This window comes from Pecten maximus, chromosome 11, assembly GCF_902652985.1.
Source record: "Pecten maximus chromosome 11, xPecMax1.1, whole genome shotgun sequence".
Classification (NCBI taxonomy): Eukaryota; Metazoa; Mollusca; class Bivalvia; order Pectinida; family Pectinidae; genus Pecten; species Pecten maximus.
In genome coordinates this window covers 17,294,930-17,312,189 of record NC_047025.1, presented here as the reverse complement: position 1 = coordinate 17,312,189, position 17,260 = coordinate 17,294,930, and the positions used below count along the sequence as shown (strand labels likewise).

At 37.8% G+C, this 17,260-nt stretch overlaps 2 protein-coding genes across 3 annotated transcripts; both read left to right on the top strand.

Annotated features, from left to right (window-relative positions):
* The first annotated feature begins 53 nt into the window (after window positions 1–53).
* On the top strand, window positions 54–7,205 carry LOC117338476 (dimethylaniline monooxygenase [N-oxide-forming] 1-like). The gene is given in 7 exon segments (XM_033899830.1): window positions 54–63; window positions 1,865–1,917; window positions 1,919–2,067; window positions 3,236–3,374; window positions 4,697–4,833; window positions 5,374–5,551; window positions 6,228–7,205. Coding segments are annotated over 7 exon segments (1,299 nt in total). The 3' UTR covers window positions 6,861–7,205.
* Window positions 7,206–7,645: 440 nt separating this feature from the next.
* Window positions 7,646–16,887, top strand: LOC117338399. Of its 2 annotated transcripts, XM_033899748.1 has the most exons (8): window positions 7,646–9,370; window positions 9,778–9,857; window positions 10,223–10,336; window positions 10,747–10,866; window positions 13,199–13,312; window positions 15,273–15,395; window positions 16,175–16,315; window positions 16,625–16,887. In XM_033899748.1, exons 2-8 carry the CDS (start codon window positions 9,794–9,796, stop codon window positions 16,777–16,779), a joined length of 831 nt encoding a protein of 276 aa, XP_033755639.1. In that variant the 5' UTR covers window positions 7,646–9,370; window positions 9,778–9,793; the 3' UTR covers window positions 16,780–16,887. The 2 variants fall into 2 exon arrangements, with proteins under 2 accessions (XP_033755639.1, XP_033755637.1); XM_033899746.1 differs by having other exon boundaries at window positions 7,646–9,857.
* Window positions 16,888–17,260: the final 373 nt, after the last annotated feature.

Here is a 17,260-nt window from a genome sequence, read left to right as displayed (position 1 = left end):
TGTACCTTCTCCTGTGTGGAATTGTCATGTATTGGTATTGAAGCCACGAAGAAATGTTAAAAAGTAGGTCAAATATAACATAAATGTTTTAGACTCGTCATTTTTTTGATCAAAATAATGAAAGATGGAAGCAGTTTGGTAAGCATGAGTCAAACCACCTCTTAACTATGGTCATCCTGGTAAATAATGTCTGATTCAAAATATTTCATGGCCCAAAAAGTCTATCTAAGTATTGCATATCATTAAAAAACTGTCCGTGCATTAGCGAGATCATTGTAAGGAAACAATTCTTCTTGTTCAGCGGGTTGTGGATAAACAATGGACCATATTACCAAGATCAATGCTTAAATAACACGTCTGGTACTGTGTAATAAGTTTAACTTACTTAAACGTGTAAAGGTCCACTAACAATGGTCACATCCTTGTTTACCTCATGTGTTTAGAAATATTTATATCTAAATGATTGGTCAATGACTTCATCATGTTAATATTTTCCAATCCAGAAAGGAAATTACGAGATTGACACGGCTACGCATTGATCTTGGTAATATGGTCCATTGTTTATCCACAAACCGCTGAACAAGAAGAATTGTTTCCTTACGATGATCTCGCTAATGCACGGACAGTTTTTTAAATGATATGCAATACTTGGATAGACTTTTTGGGCCATGAAATCTTTTGAATCAGATATCATTTACCAGGATGACCATAGTTAAGAGGTTGTTTGATTCATGCTTACCAAACTGCTTCAATCTTTCATTATTTTGATAAAAAAAAATGATGAGTCTAAAACAGTCTTTTTTCTACAGGAACATAAACCCACATGAAAGTCTGTCACTACATCAAACACTTTCATATTGTTACGCTCCTCTGCGGTTAGATAAGCGTATTGTCAAATGAAATGTGACCGGCCTCCTCATAGAGCCAGGAATACATTTGACTTCATATCGCACAGAGAAATGTAATATTTCCGAATTAGATAACGACGTCTTCCCATGGCCTGGACTATCTAGTGTCCGAGTCTCAAGCTGTTTGAAACTCTTTAACATGGCCTTGCGGTTCAGAGGCTTTCCACATTCCAACACAAACACTGGTGTACACCGCATGTGTCAATTTTTGGAAATAAACTATTGATTTATGTATTTTTTCCCTTGTTTGGTTATGTGTATCATTATGTTTCCCAAACAAATTTTGGGGGCATGTTGTTTTAGATCCGCTTAATCTTCTCTGATTGGTCAACATTTAGATATTGTTCGAGTTTGATGAAAATTGGTATATAGGTGTAGTATGACGTCACAAACACTGGTGTCGGGGTGGTTTGGGGGACATGTAATGGTCCCATTTCATTTCATTCCATGAATTCATTTAATGTATCATAAAATAAGTATCGTATATACATGTGTAAAAAAGACGATTCTGAACGATTCTTTTAATATGTCATAGATACGCGTCGGTAAACGTGACACTAGTAAATAACCTAATACTAAATTCTATCCCTCTCTTTACCCACACATCCAATATATATTTGGATGTATTGACAGACGAGGCTAGGACCTGTGCTTTACCTAGTCCTTTTCTTAGTCTCAGCAGAGGTTCATGCTCCATTTAACCCCAATATTCTGCTATACTAACCTTGTCAATATTTGAAGGGTCAATGCATTTGTTTTTCACATAGAAGTATATTGTCCGTATGAACCCACTGTCGATTGCGCTACCCTTATCTAGATTTGTGAAGTATGTGTAGCAAACGACCGTGGGCATATAAAACAGGTATTTATGTTGGTCACGTGACTTTATAAGTGATGTATAGGTATATTTATCAGTGATGTATAGGTATATCAAGGGAACTACTGTGAATCTGTAGTGATGACGATCCGGGTGGCCGTGATAGGAGCCGGGGCGGCAGGTCTATGTGCTCTTGCGGCATCTCACCACTAGACAACAAAAGTTCCATGTCGTGTGCTTCGAACAGAATAGTCGTCTTGGTGGTACATGGATTTATACTGACCAGACTGGCGTGGATGACCATGGCCTCCCCATACACTCCAGTATGTACAGAAACCTGAAGTGAGTACAGTTATAGTTGTTACTTATAGCGATATAACGACCCTGTGCTTACCATGATGCTTTTGTTTGAACGGATTACTTCGAAGACAAACTTCTGCCGTGTCTTCCCATTATATCAATAAAATTTATTTAAAAAAAACAATGTTTGTCAAGCCAAACTGACATCGATGTATTTCTGAAGCAATGTCGATCCTGTATTGCACCAAGAAAGTTATCGTAGCTCAAAAGGACAGGAACGTAAAATATCGCACTTCTCTCGCCAGTTGAGATCCATTAAACGGTGTTTCGTAGCTTCGCGGTGTAACTGCCGTTGATGTTTAGTATCAGGCATCCGTGACATCCGTCAGCGGTCTACCTGTAAACGACCTCTCTACCTAAGAGGAGGTACATATAGCTTAGCGTGTTGGAATATGAAACTATCTTGTTGGCTGAGTTCGGCCATGTCGCACTGTTGAATTTGCGCCACCACCCACCACCTCCCCACCACGTCCCTACGTCTACCCCCCCTCCTCCCACCACGTCCCTACGTCTAACCCCCCCACCACGTCCCTACGTCTACCCCCTCCCACCACGTCCCTACGTCTACCCCCCCCCCACCACCACGTCCCTACGTCTAACCCCCCACCACGTCCCTACGTCTACCCCCTCCCACCACGTCCCTACGTCTACCCCCCCACCACCACGTCCCTACGTCTAACCCCCCCACCACGTCCCTACGTCTACCCCCTCCCACCACGTCCCTACGTCTACCCCCCCACCACCACCACGTCCCTACGTCTACCCCCCTCCCACCACGTCCCTACGTCTAACCCCCCACGTCCCTACGTCTACCCCCACAGAGTCCCTACGTCTACCCCCCCCACCAAGTCCCTACGTCTACCCCCCACCAAGTCCCTACGTCTACCCCCCTCCCCACCACGTCCCTACGTCTACCCCCCCCCCACCCTCCACCACCACCACCACGTCCCTACGTCCACCCACCTTCCCCTTCATCCACGTCCCTCCACGCCCCCCTCCTTCAAGACCCCAGTTCCACCACAGCCTTCCCGCTCCTCCACGTCCCCCAACATCACCACCTTCCTCCTCCTCCTCCTCCTCCTCCTCCAAGTCTCCACCACCATCCCCCTCCCCCACCCTTCTGCATTTAACTTTGACTTTTTTTCATCAGGACGAATCTTCCAAAGGAACTGATGGCGTTCCCTGATTTCCCGTTCCGGGCTGATCTACCATCTTTTATTCGACATGAAGATGTGTTAGAATACCTCGAAAGTTATGCAGATTGTTTTGATTTGTTGAAGTATATAAAGGTTAGTATGCATTACAATCTTTATTGACTTATTTGGTTATGTTGATAGAATCATTTATTTTAAAACTGAAAAAACACGTTTAGAAAATATTTTCAGACAAACCACTAGAAATATATAATCCCTTAATTGGGAACATTGATATTGATATGTTACATTGTAAAACACAATTCATCTCAACAGAATACCTCTAAAAACAGAGAATTTGTACATGCTAGCTAGCCCGAGTTCCTCTGGCCATGACACAATGTTTAGTGTAACACCAGGCATGGTGTCAGGGCCAGAGGAAACTAGGACTACATGCTAGCAAGCAAATTTTGAATAAAAAAAGTTACAAAAAGACGGCAAGCTATGGACAAAATATAGATTTGCACGGAAAAGGAGAAATGGAACCACAAAGCTTATCGACGAGCAGTGAACACGTTTGAATTCATATCGCACAGGGAAATAAAATGTTTCTGAATTAGATAAAGATGTCGCCAACCTCTCAATGGCCTTCATAAACCTGCTACCCCGGAACCCCTGTCATTAGTTTATGTCAGAAGTCGACGTCCGTCAAGATCATTGCGATAATAGAAGTCGTTGGATATCGAATGAACAGGGACTTATAAACACAAGGTAGGGGATGTTATTATCTATGAATGGAAACAATTACGATTTGGAAATAAACATAATCACGCTTGTTATACAGTTTAGTTGTACATTGTTCCTGCTGGTTACGTTTTATGTAAGATTGAGACGGCTTTTTCATTATGGTCTTCCAAACTCTTCTTTCCTTTGAGATTGTGGCTTAACCCGGATTTGACCTAGATCTGTATGACGGGTGTCGTCGTGACCTAGATATGTATGGCGGGAGTCTTCAACAAAGCAGAAGACGCTTACTCTTCCGGGTTAACTGGTCTTACTCTCCTTGTACTTTTTTTCAGGGGTCTAAATACAAATCTATGTTTTGGTTTATATTTTGTCCTCGTCTTATCGATTTGGAGTTTGAATTATGGTTTTGTTATTTTGTCAGTATTCTTTTTGTTTTTGAATAATCTGTGTCCTTAAATTAAGGTTTTTAGGGTATATCATATTTTTCATTGTTAAAAACAAGCCACCGTCAATAAAATCTAAAGGTGAAATATAAGGACAGTACATGTCTTTGTTAACTGTTCTGAATATGAACATTGCCTCAGGGTCATGGTCATAATTAGAAACAGCAGTAAATGATCAAATTGGCCAGAGCTTATTACAAGTCCCAGAGCTTATTACAAGTCCCAAAAGAATAACTCATGAAGCAAACATATTCAAATTTATAGAATTAGCAGTACGTATAATTTCAGTTCTCAACAAAAGTGAAATTGGTTCACCCTCAGAAGTCCTCCGACACGATTACATGGGAGGTGACATACAAGACCCTGATAGACTCTGATTTGACTTCTACAACAGAAACGTTTGATGCTGTTATGGTTTGTAATGGGTAAGTGTGTTATGCTCCATTCCATGTCCATACGAGGTATACTTGACGTCTTGAAATTAACTTTGTTCTGTATATTGGCTGTATACATCCCACGGATTCGTTCTCATTCTGACATTTCTGGATTTCTGACGACATTTTTGTTTATAATCAAATACTATTCATTGGTACCAGATGACATCTGTTACTTCAAAAACTTAATCGTTTTATTGAAAATCAAATGTAAAGATTAATCATGAAGTGTGTACGAGTTATTGTGTTGTGATAGAAACTTTGCTCTGAGCTTCTTGGGGATGCGTCTTCCGTGCAGACGATGATTGCGATGAGGCCAAATTGTAGAATTTATAACCATAAATTCATAATAATTCAAGTTACCTTTTTGATCTTAACATCAAATGAAGTTAGTCCTTTATAGAGTAACGTTAACTTGGTCGAATGATTCATTTAAGATATACCAACTTCCTATTTAATCTATTGAAGTCTTGTGTAAGTCGTCAGTAGCTATACCTAGTAAGTAAAGTTTTTAAACTTTCGTGTTTTTAGTCAGTTCTCTGTACCACTTATACCAGCTATTACCGGACTAGATCTATTCCGTGGTAAAGTATTGCACAGTCATGACTACCGTTATCCGTCCGAATTTGAGGGAAAGTGTGTGGTGTGTCTGGGTGCTTCCTCGTCTGGCCAGGACATCAGTCTGGATATGTCGTCTGTTGTGGAAAAGGTACAGTTCCCTTTGTGTATCATACACCCAGCATTACATACGTTTGCCGCCAGGTACCTGAGTTATGTCACAGATGTTGTTCCAATTGACAAGATTTCCTTGTCTACATTACTTAGGGGAGGTTATGATATGTCACTAATTGAAGGGTAAGAAACACTACAAGTGACATATGAAATATATACAAATCCACAAATTGAGCTCAAAATACGTGTAGGTGAAGCAATGGCAAAATTAAGACAAATGAATCATTCACACAAAGAATCTAGGAAAATCTGAGATGAGAACACCAAATATTCGTCTTCCGCTTCATTAAAACACCTCAGGTAAATATAATGGCAGGCCCTCAAATGGGAAATTGGATGAGAAAAAATACATAGGGCAAGCACATATGTGTTGATAAATAAACGAAAAGGAATGCCTTTTCAACGTTCCCTAATCCATTGCTTAAGTAAAACTCAATTAAATTTGCAGCGTAAACTGTCGATAAAAAGATCCTCATGGAACGCCAATTTTTAGTATCTAAAGGCCAAGCTTTCCGACACATTGACATTCAGACATCAGCGTGATATTTATTATTGGAGCTGAGCCCTGTTTTACTTTAAACTACATTGTATACTCATGTATAAACATGCTGATTGGTATAATTAGGATGTCATATTCTAATATCTGTTTCCAGGTTTACCTGAGTCACAGATTACCAAGACTACAGACATATCTACCTGATAATCTGGAACAGAAACCAGGAATCAAACACGTCACGGAATATACAGTTGTATTTGAAAATGACGAAGAAGTAACAGCCGATGCTCTCGTGTTCTGTACCGGTTATAGGTTCAGTTTCCCTTTCCTGTCACCAGAGTGTCGCGTGAAAACTGACAATGAACGTATCGTACCCCTTTACAAGCACCTTATTCACACGGAATACCCGTCTTTGTCGATAGTTGGCATTCTGAAGAAAGATTGTCCATTTTTAAGCATTTATCATCAGGTATTGTTCGTGATTGCGACTTTAGACGGTACCGTGGAACTACCAGTTCGTGAGGAGATGGATGCTGACACGGATAAAGACTTCCGCAGTAGGTTAGAAAGGGGCAAGCCAGACCGACACGCGCACCATATGGGCACCCTTCAATGGCAGTATTACAACGAGTTTGCCGACCTTGCAGGATTCGAGCGTATCCCTCCTGTTCTTGCATTGTTATATGATACAGTTCTTAAAACACGCGCTGAAGACACTATAAACTTTAAGACAATAAACTATAAAATCACAGGGCTAAATACTTATGAAACTATCAATGGTGATATTTAAACAATACAAAACTGTCCTACATCAATCTGATTATCTTATCAGTGCTTGGAACTATTTTTTAACAACACCAAATGGTTGACGTCGACGTCACCGTTTGACTATGGTGAGTGCTTTGAAGTATTACTTGAACATCATCGAACGGTTGACGTCGAAGTCGACATTGTCTATGGTTAGTATTTTGATGTATTATTTGAACATCATCGAACGGTTGACGTCGACATTTGACTATGGGAGTGCTTTGAAGTATTATCTAACATCATCAAATATTTACATTTTGGTGGCAAAGCCACGATATAAACTTAGTAAAAAGATTTGCGGTCTATGTGACCATAATTGACAACCAAAACGTGACAACAATCCATGCCGCGCATGAATATATTCACCCACCGGAACTACTTGTAACTAACGTAAATCGTTTTTTATGTTAACAAAAAAGTATCAAAAACACATTTTATACAATATTGTTACACAATTAATAAAAAGAATTGAACAGACTTTGTTTTTTTCGTATTATTTCAATGCACTTTTTTGTTTGCCAATCTACACGTGACAAATGAATTTTGAAAAAATAGGCTGTTCTATTTGTCGAACCCCATTGACGAAATCGCTGAATACTGGCATTTTTATGCTAACTCAATTTTTATTTGCCAAGAGTAACAAAACGAATATGTGGAGAATGTAAATATAAGCATTAAACTGTCCTTTTTTGGTGTCTATGGTCGATATAGATGCCAGAGCTTTGCAAACAAACATGTCATATTGTGCTAGAAATAGGCTATACTCCAGTACTTAAGATATATAACGCATTTTCGCAATTTCATCTGAAGGTTTCCCTTGGCCATTAGTAGAGCTTGCAATTTGGATGTCTGATGAAAACATGAAAGCTTACGTGGTGCCTTGTTGGATTTTGACAGTTAAAGTTTGATATCGCTATTTCTAAGGGAATGCTGTTCTAGAAACATTGTTATCCATGTATGGTCAATATTGAGACTGATAAGAAAAAGAATATGACCAACTAGCGGCAATCATTAATTTTACACATCGAATGTTTGAGTACGTCGTCGCCTCTCCAAAATTAAACATATTTTATATTTTGAAACTGAACGGAACACATTGTTAAATAGCGGCCTTCGTGGATACTATAATTTGCGAGCTGTTACTACTTGTCTCAAGAAAGTATCACCAGAATCTCCCTATAACAAATGTAAGTTCCCCCTTTGTCACTTATTTTGAATGTTGAAATTTTGACGTACCTGGTAGGCGGTAATCTTGAAAAGCTTGTTATCGCTATTTCTCAAGGAATGTCTATTTTGCCTTCCTCTAATTTCAGACGAGGTCTGCTCTTTGACCCCTAATTGTGCATGTTCAATATGGAGACTGTTTAAAAACCAAATTGTCGACAGGAGCTTGCTATCACAGTTTCTGTATTTGTTCTAATTATATTTGTAGGTTCTTCGTCACTAACGCTTGTGTGATGCAACAAGTTGATATAGTTAAGATAGAAGGGGGGGGACAAATGTACATAGAATATTAAACTAACATAGAACCAGTCCACACGGTAGTGGGCTCCTCTGGGATCTTATATTCGAGAATAGATTTTAATATCATCAATTGTAATGAAAATATACCATAATGTAATCATGTTAGTATAAAACGTGTCCTATCATAGCATGTGATTCGGAAAGGTACATTTTATAACCAGGTGAGATAGTTTCCCGTTAATCACCGGAATATTGGAAATCCTTGCCGACTTAACAAACATGTGTTTATCTGTATTTTAGACTAGTGCCTTTGTCATGTATCATCATATAAATGTATACATTGTACACGCGAAGACCAGTTTAGTGTATAGCGTATTTACATATGCAAATATCGTCAAATTCCAAATTTATATCAAAGTACAAGTGATGATTTGCAAATCTTGCCTATTTTCTTCAGCCTTACTTAGTGAAATCGTAAATTATACATCCACGTGGATTTTTTTATGCTTTATTGAATAAAATATCAACCACACGTACCAAATCTCAACTAATAGTTAGAATATACAAATCGTAATGCGTTATACAGTTAATAAATTAGAATGTCTTAATTAAGGCGAATATCTTATGTAAGTTTAAAACAGGTTTAAAGTATCAAAACTTGAAAAATAAATATTTGTATCACGGAGTTGTGAGTTGTTTGCCATAATTATACTTTAACAAATGTCGCTTTCTCAAATACACGTGATCGACTTAAGTTGTTTGTCACCGAGTTCAGTTTCTACCGACGACTTACACTTAATGAGTTTTGTAGACAAGGAAGGTCGTTTGATAAATATGAAGTTGTCAGTGCTGACAACCAAATACATCTGTTTAAAGACAACACGTATTCAATCCAATATCCAGAGCACACATGTTACCGAACAGTGAAAGGGAAGACGACGTACACAAATCAAACCGAAGTTTAAACAATGGGATAGAGCGGAGTATATAAGCTGAGACAGATTATGAGAATTGTCAAGAAATCTCACTGTAAGTATGAAACACGTAGTATTAGGGTAGCTGTGATATTGTACATTTCTACCAACTATCATTCTAGTTTCCAGGTATATTCTATCTTATCTAGAGGAATATTGATATCGATACTATCATCAAGCTGATATCGTGAAAAAAATATGAAGATTTTTTATCATATTTTGCTGATATCTCGAGGTATATCTATGCCATTTTTATTGTGTTGATATCTCGAGAAGTATCGATACATTTAGGTTTATTTTGCTGGTATTGCGAAGATTGCGGGTGCTATTTTATTATTCCTAGGAAATATGGTACATATATGATTTTCAATAAGAAATAATTAAATTTCCCCTCCGTAAGATTTACATTCGCTAGTTGGACATAGTGTTATATGTTGCTATTATTGACCGTTTTTGTTTCAGCTCAACCTTGGCAGTCATGGAGTGGTACACACTTTTACCCTTCGTCACCATTCTTCTTGTCTGTATGACAGAAGGGCGAAGTAAGTAGCTTTATATTTTCTTCATTGTTCGAACGTAATTATGGATTCAAGGTTCAAACTCGTGTTTTGAATGTTTGAATTTTATCATGAAATATATAATATTACACAATGTTGACCCTTTGCATGTATGTCGAATTTAACGCGAACACATATGCATGACGATGAATCAACTTGGCTAGCTGATCTGTATTCCTGTTGAACTATATGATTTCACAATAAGTTCTGTTCTAAAGACATATGTAGCAGCAAGAGTAAGGATACTATCTCCATCAATAATCTTGCAAAGTTGTTATCCAAGGAGGCGATAACTTCAGTGATTTGGTAAATACATACACACTATATCATCCACTTTCATTTTTCTACAGGTCCGCCTATGTGTGAACACGACGGAATGTATTACACTGATGGGGAGACTGTTACCTACGGATGTACCACGGCCATGTGTTATCGAGGAAGGAAGTGGAGAATAACAAAAGCTAGTCAGTATATCATTTTAACAGGATTGGTCAAATTATTAGATGTTTACATTAAGAGATATCCAATTGGCAAATTTGGTAGACTGATTGAACGATAAGGTAAAGATATCTCCCCTTGTGGGCCTGTTGGTTTTTATCTGTATATATTATTTCTAACTTTCTTACCATCCCCTTTGGACTGTCAGAGGTTTGATCATCAATGAGGAGTTGCATGAGAAAAGACAAAACAGTTTTAGGATGTTCCCTTTATTCGGTATATATACTCTGTTACAGATCATATTTGTGTTTTGTGCAAGCACTTTTCATTATTTTCTTTGAATTCAGCTTTTGTAATGTATATATTATATCAGTGACCTTTTAAGTGAAGAAGTCACTTCAATCTCAACATTGACGTTATTGGCCTTTGTTTCCAGAGTGTCTGTTCCGAGATAGGTGCCTGAGGGACGGACAGACAGTGAATGCCGGAGAGTGCCAAACTGTTCAGTGCAGAATAAACAAAAGGATGACGAAAACCAAACTTGTGTATAAAACAGGTAACGTGCTGTCCTTTGTGTATAAAACAGGTAACATGTTGTCCTTTGTGTTTAAAATAGATAACGTGTTGACCTTTGTGTATGAAACAGGTAACGTGTTGTCCTTTGTGTATAAAACAGGTAACGTGTTGTCCTTTGTGTATAAAACAGGTAACGTGTTGTCCTTTGTGTATAAAACAGGTAACGTGTTGTCCTTTGTGTATACAACATGTAACGTGTTGTCCTTTGTGTGTTAACAGGAAACGTGTTGTCCTTTGTGTGTAAAACAAGTGACGTGATGTCCTTTGTGTATAACAGGTAACGTGTTGTCCTTTATGTATGAAACGGGTAACGTGTTGTCCTTTGTGTGTAAAACAGGTGACGTACTGTCCGTTGTGTATAACAGGTAACGTGTTGTCCTTTGTGTATAAACAGGTAACGTGTTGTCCTTTATGTAATTCATATTCTGTCTTTGTGTGTCTTTTTTTTAATCGTGTTTCCACCATTTCGATAAAATATACCTGAATTTGTTTTTGTAAAAAATGTGGCTTACATTCTTTATATATACTAATTTTAGTTTACAAGTAGATTAACAACAGAATATATATAGCATATGACATTAGTTTCCATCATCCAAATAAAAACTTTGACACTTGTTTTCGTTTTCCCTTATTTGCGAGCCTCTGACGAGAAGCGCATATCATATTATATATATCATATGATAGAAATTTACTAGACAATTGCAGTATATATCTGGAGTTTGGGTATGTGTGTTTGGTACATATGTTTTGCCTCATCGACCGCACCACCGTTAGTTAACGAAAGAAAATGTACCATGAACATTACAAAATGACTTTAAAAAACCAAATAATTGCAATTAACTATTAAATCGCACCTGTTTTATAATGATTATCACTGATATCAAAATATCATGTTAAAATAACGACGTTGGTTTTCGCGGTCTGACCGGTGTCCTGTCCACCTGTCCACTGTTGCGGAAGGATCGTGTGAGGTTATGCTGATACTGGAGATTCCTCCGTGGAGAATGACGCAGATTAATGTGTTGACAAGTTCCAGGAAATTCGAATTTTGCAACCAATTTATTTGATGATGTAATATAATGTTGATCTAACACTCTCTCATACCAATCTTTCGCTTTTCCACACCAACCAGCATATGTCAACTTCATCTAGAATGTAACATTGTCTCAGGTCTTGGTGCTAGCGCAGAGACCGTGCAACATGCTCGGCAAAATATCACGTGGTATTTTAGACTTTTATTATTATTTTCTATTCTTTATTTTTACACTTTTCACTTCGTGTGGTTTCGCATTGTTGTTTTAAGAATTTATTTGTTTATTGTTTTCATATTTTATATATAGTTTTTATAGCATTTCCTGTGAGCTTATGTACCTCGGTGAATTATCATAATACTTTTGCCTAGAAAATTTGAGAATTAAAGACATAGGCAGTTCAGAGTACGTCTTTAGAACATTGCATGTACAAATACACATTTTCCCTACCGATCAACCGGGAAAATTCAAGCTGTCGTTTGCTTAACGCTGAGGAATTTGCAATAGACAATGTAAAGAAACTGGTGTAAGGACCAGCATAATGGTTCATGTGAATATACTAGTGTCAGGAAGCCACTAGAAGCCTGGGCCATATGAGGACATTAGTGTCAGGAAGTCACCAGTATCAAGGGTCATGTGAAGAGACAGGTGTTGGTGTCATGAAGTCACCAGCAGCCAGGGTCATGTGAAGACACTAGTGTCAGGAAGCCACCAGCAGCCACGGCCATGTGAAGACACTAGTGTCAGGAAGCCACCAGCAGCCAGGGCCTTGTGAAGACACTAGTGTCAGGAATTCTCCTTCAGCCAGGGCCTTGTGAAGACACTAGTGTCAGGAAGCCACCAGCAGCCAGGGCCTTGTGAAGACACTAGTGTCAGGAAGCCACCAGCAGCCAGGGCCTTGTGAAGACACTAGTGTCAGGAAACCACCAGCAGCCAGGGCCTTGTGAAGACACTAGTGTCAGGAAGCCACCAGCAGCCAGGGCCTTGTGAAGACACTAGTGTCAGGAAGCCACCAGCAGCCACGGCCATGTGAAGACACTAGTGTCAGGAAGCCACCAGCAGCCAGGGCCTTGTGAAGACACTGGTGTCAGGAATTCTCCTTCAGCCAGGGCCATGTAAGGACATTTGTACCAGGAAGTCATCGGCAGCCAGGAAATGAATCACAAAAGCAGACAGGGAAGAAAGGATTACGATCATTTGATTTGTGCATTTTGATATACGCATTGCTCATAAATATTTGATCAATACCATATACTTGTGTTTTTTTTTTATTCCCGGAAGATTGCCCATGGAAAGGCGACTGCATTAAGAACAGGGAAACCTGGATGGAAGGCTGCTTCAAATACCGATGTCGGGCGAAAAAAGATACAGCGAAGGTCGAGATTGTAAAGAAAGGTAAATCAGTAGTACTACACGGTGTTGTAATACATTTGATTGATATTAACAAAACTTACTAGAGAGGATTTCAAAAGTCATAGCAAAATAAGACAGGGGTATTACACTTATCTCTTCATTGGTTTTTTATGCTGCAAAGCATTGAATTGATTTATTATTGACATCATATAATTTTATTGATAATATACTTTAATAATTCCATGGATCGATAAGGCGATAAGCTAAGGTGGGTATACAATAATTCTTTAGAAGAGATATCGCAGCACCGTATATCTGATATATCTTATATCACAAGTTGTTTATGAATTGTTGTAGCATGAATTGTTTTTATAAATTGTTGTAGCATAAATTTCCACAGCATGAGTTATCGTCTATATCCTGTTGTAGTAGAGTGTATCCTATTGTAGTCTTTATATCCTATTGTAGTCGTCTATATCCTATTGTAGTAGTCTATATCCTATTGTAGTCGAGTATATCCTATTGTAGTCGAGTAAAACCTATTGTAGACGTCTATATCCTATTGTAGTCTTTATATTCTATTGTAGTCGTCTAACATCCTTTTGTAGGCGAGTCTATCCTATTGTAGTTGTCTATATCCTATTGTAGTCGTCTATATCCTATTGTAGTCGTCTATATACTATTGTAGTCTTTATATCCTATTGTAGTCGTCTATATCCTATTGTAGTCTTTATATCCTATTGTAGTCTTTATATCCTATTGTAGTCTTTGTATCCTATTGTAATCATCTATGTCCTATTGTAGTTGTCTTTATCCTATTGTAGTCTTTATATCCTATTGTAGTCGTCTATATCCTATTGTAGTCGTCTATATCCTATTGTAGTCGTCTATATCCTATTGTAGTCTTTATATCCTATTGTAGTCGTCTATATCCTATTGTAGTAGTCTATATCCTATTATAGACGAGTAAATCCTATTGTAATCATCTATGTCCTATTGTAGTTGTCTTTATCCTATTGTAGTCTTTATATCCTATTGTAGTCGTCTATATCCTATTGTAGTCGTCTATATCCTATTGTAGTCGTCTATATCCTATTGTAGTCGTCTATATCCTATTGTAGTCGTCTATATCCTATTGTAGTCGAGTATATCCTATTGTAGTCGTCTATATCCTATTGTAGTCGTCTATATCCTATTGTAGTCGTCTATATCCTATTGTAGTCGAGTATATCCTATTGTAGTCTTTATACTATTGTAGTCGTCTATATCCTATTGTAGTCTATATCCTATTGTAGTCGTCTATATCCTATTGTAGTCGTCTATATCCTATTGTAGTCGAGTATATCCTATTGTAGTCGAGTATATCCTATTGTAGTCGTCTATATCCTATTGTAGTCGTCTATATACTATTGTAGTCGTCTATATCCTATTGTAGTCTTTATACTATTGTAGTCGTCTATATCCTATTGTAGTCTTTATATCCTATTGTAGTCGTCTATATCCTACTGTAGTCGTCTATATCCTACTGTAGTCGTCTATATCCTATTGTAGTCGTCTATATCCTATTGTAGTAGTCTATATCCTATTATAGACGAGTAAATCCTATTGCGGTCGAGTTTATCCTTTCGTAATCGAGTATATCCTATTGTAGTCGTCTATATCCTATTGTGGTCGAGTAAATCATATTGTAGTCTTTATATCCTATTGTAGTAGTGTTATATATCCTATTGTAGTAGTGTTATATATCCTATTGTAGTAGTGTTATATATCCTATTGTAGTAGTGTTATATATCCTATTGTAGTCGTCTATATCCTGTTGTAGTCGTCTATATCCTAATGTAGTCGAGTATATCCTATTGTAGTCGAGTATACCCTATTGTAGTCGAGTATATCCTATTGTAGTCGTCTATATCCTATTGTAGTAGTCTATATCCTATTGTAGTCGAGTATATCCTATTGTAGTCGTCTATATCCTGTTGTAGACGAGTATATCCTATTGTAGGGTGTGAATGGGAGCCAGAAGAAAAGTGCTATAAACTTAATACCATAAAGACTGATTCGTGCATGCAGTACCAATGCCAAGAGGATTCCAACGGGGCTGTAGGTTTCGTGTTAGTACGCCCAGGTGAGAACTGAAATCAGACCAGATTGTTAGTACGCCCAGGTGAAAACTGAAATCAGAACAGATTGTTAGTACGCCCAGGTGAGAACTGAAATCAGACCAGATTGTAAGTACGCCCAGATGAGAACTGAAATCAGACCAGATTGTTAGTACGCCCAGGTGAGAACTGAAATCAGACCAGATTGTTAGTACGCCCAGGTGAGAACTGAAATCAGACCAGATTGTTAGTACGCCCAGGTGAACACGCCTAGGTAAGGACTGAAATCAGACCAGATGGCATACTGACCGGAGGGAAGATGGGTTTCTGAGGAATATCATTATATGTATTTGCAATAATCAGCGACTTTTTAAAAAAAGAATCCTAAATGTTGCCAATATATTTTAATTGAAATTAATTACAACAAAAACTTCCAATTACCCGATATTAGAATGTCACTTGTGTAGTGGCATGGTTACTTCCAATGTTTTAGTTGTTAACTTAACAAAACTTTATCAGTCCATATTCTGCCATTTTTCTAGTGCTAGTAGAGAAATAATGTTGACCATAACTAGATCTCCGGTCTTATTAATAGGTTAGAATACTGAAAAAAAAACATGTTACTGTTAATAACATCCTCGGTAATTTGATAAATCAAATTGATAGTGTTTTTGTTAAAATTAACACTATAATGTTACTTATGTCCATTTCAATATGTAATCATATGTTTATTTGTAATTCTAGTTTTTATTTTGGAAATTGTGTTTTTTTGTTTGATTCTTCAGTCTGGTTTTTTTTATTGTAGCGTGTGTTAAGATCGGCTCACGTGGCTGTGCTAAGCCCAAGGAAGAGTGGTGGGATTTCCGCACGTGCAGTCATTACAAGTGTGTTATATTAACTGACGACAATGGGAACGTAGTGGGTGCTCAACCTCAGGTTGAACAAGGTAAGTCCATTGGAAAGATGTTCATCAAACGAAACCTAATTGATCTCCAAGTCGGTGGTGAAATATCTTCATGATACCCTGGTATTCAAGTGTATTTCATACACAATATTCGCTGTGGTTACTAAATTTTTACTACTACATGTAGTTAATCAAGGACTTTTCAGAGACGAGATAAGTTCCACTGTAGTATGTAAATAGTTTACAATTAGAATATTGTATGATTTTTTTTCCGTTTTGTTCAATAAGTAATTTAGGGAAAATAATAGCATTTACCTGACATGATCCAACCTGTAAACACTACATTTCCAGGGTGCGAATACGAGGGAAAGTGCTACGGAAATGGCGAACATTTTGACGTCGACGACGGATCATGTTATTGCAGCAACGGAGAACTGATGTGTGTCGGTAAGCCAGTCACTGCTGTCACAGGACGAAGCACAAGACCACCAATTACAGTTTGGTAGCCGCGATTAGTAGACATATCGCTAATTACTAACAGTTAATCATAGGTATATGTCTGTCGACCCAACAAGGGGACCACTTCAACAATTTTAAATAAACCAGTATCAAAATATGTCGTGTGTTATTTGTCAATACTCGGGGGGAAAACACGTATTCTTCGTTATACAATATCTATCGTATAAAATCACTATGGAAATGGGTAGACACGGATGTGTACTGTTTTCCTTATAATCCTTCGGATGATAGCTTCTTAGGAGCATTTTTTTCATATTATTATGAGATTCGCTAGAAATCAAAACTGGCGCTTCTAGATGGAAATGGATGATATAATTGCATAACAATACCGTATATCACAGTAATGGGAAATACTTTTATTACAATCTGATCCATAGTATACCAAATAGCTCTCAAGCTGTAAAATGAGGATGATCAGATATCACGGGGATGGTTGTCACATGGAATGTTGAAGTTAAAGGTTGGATA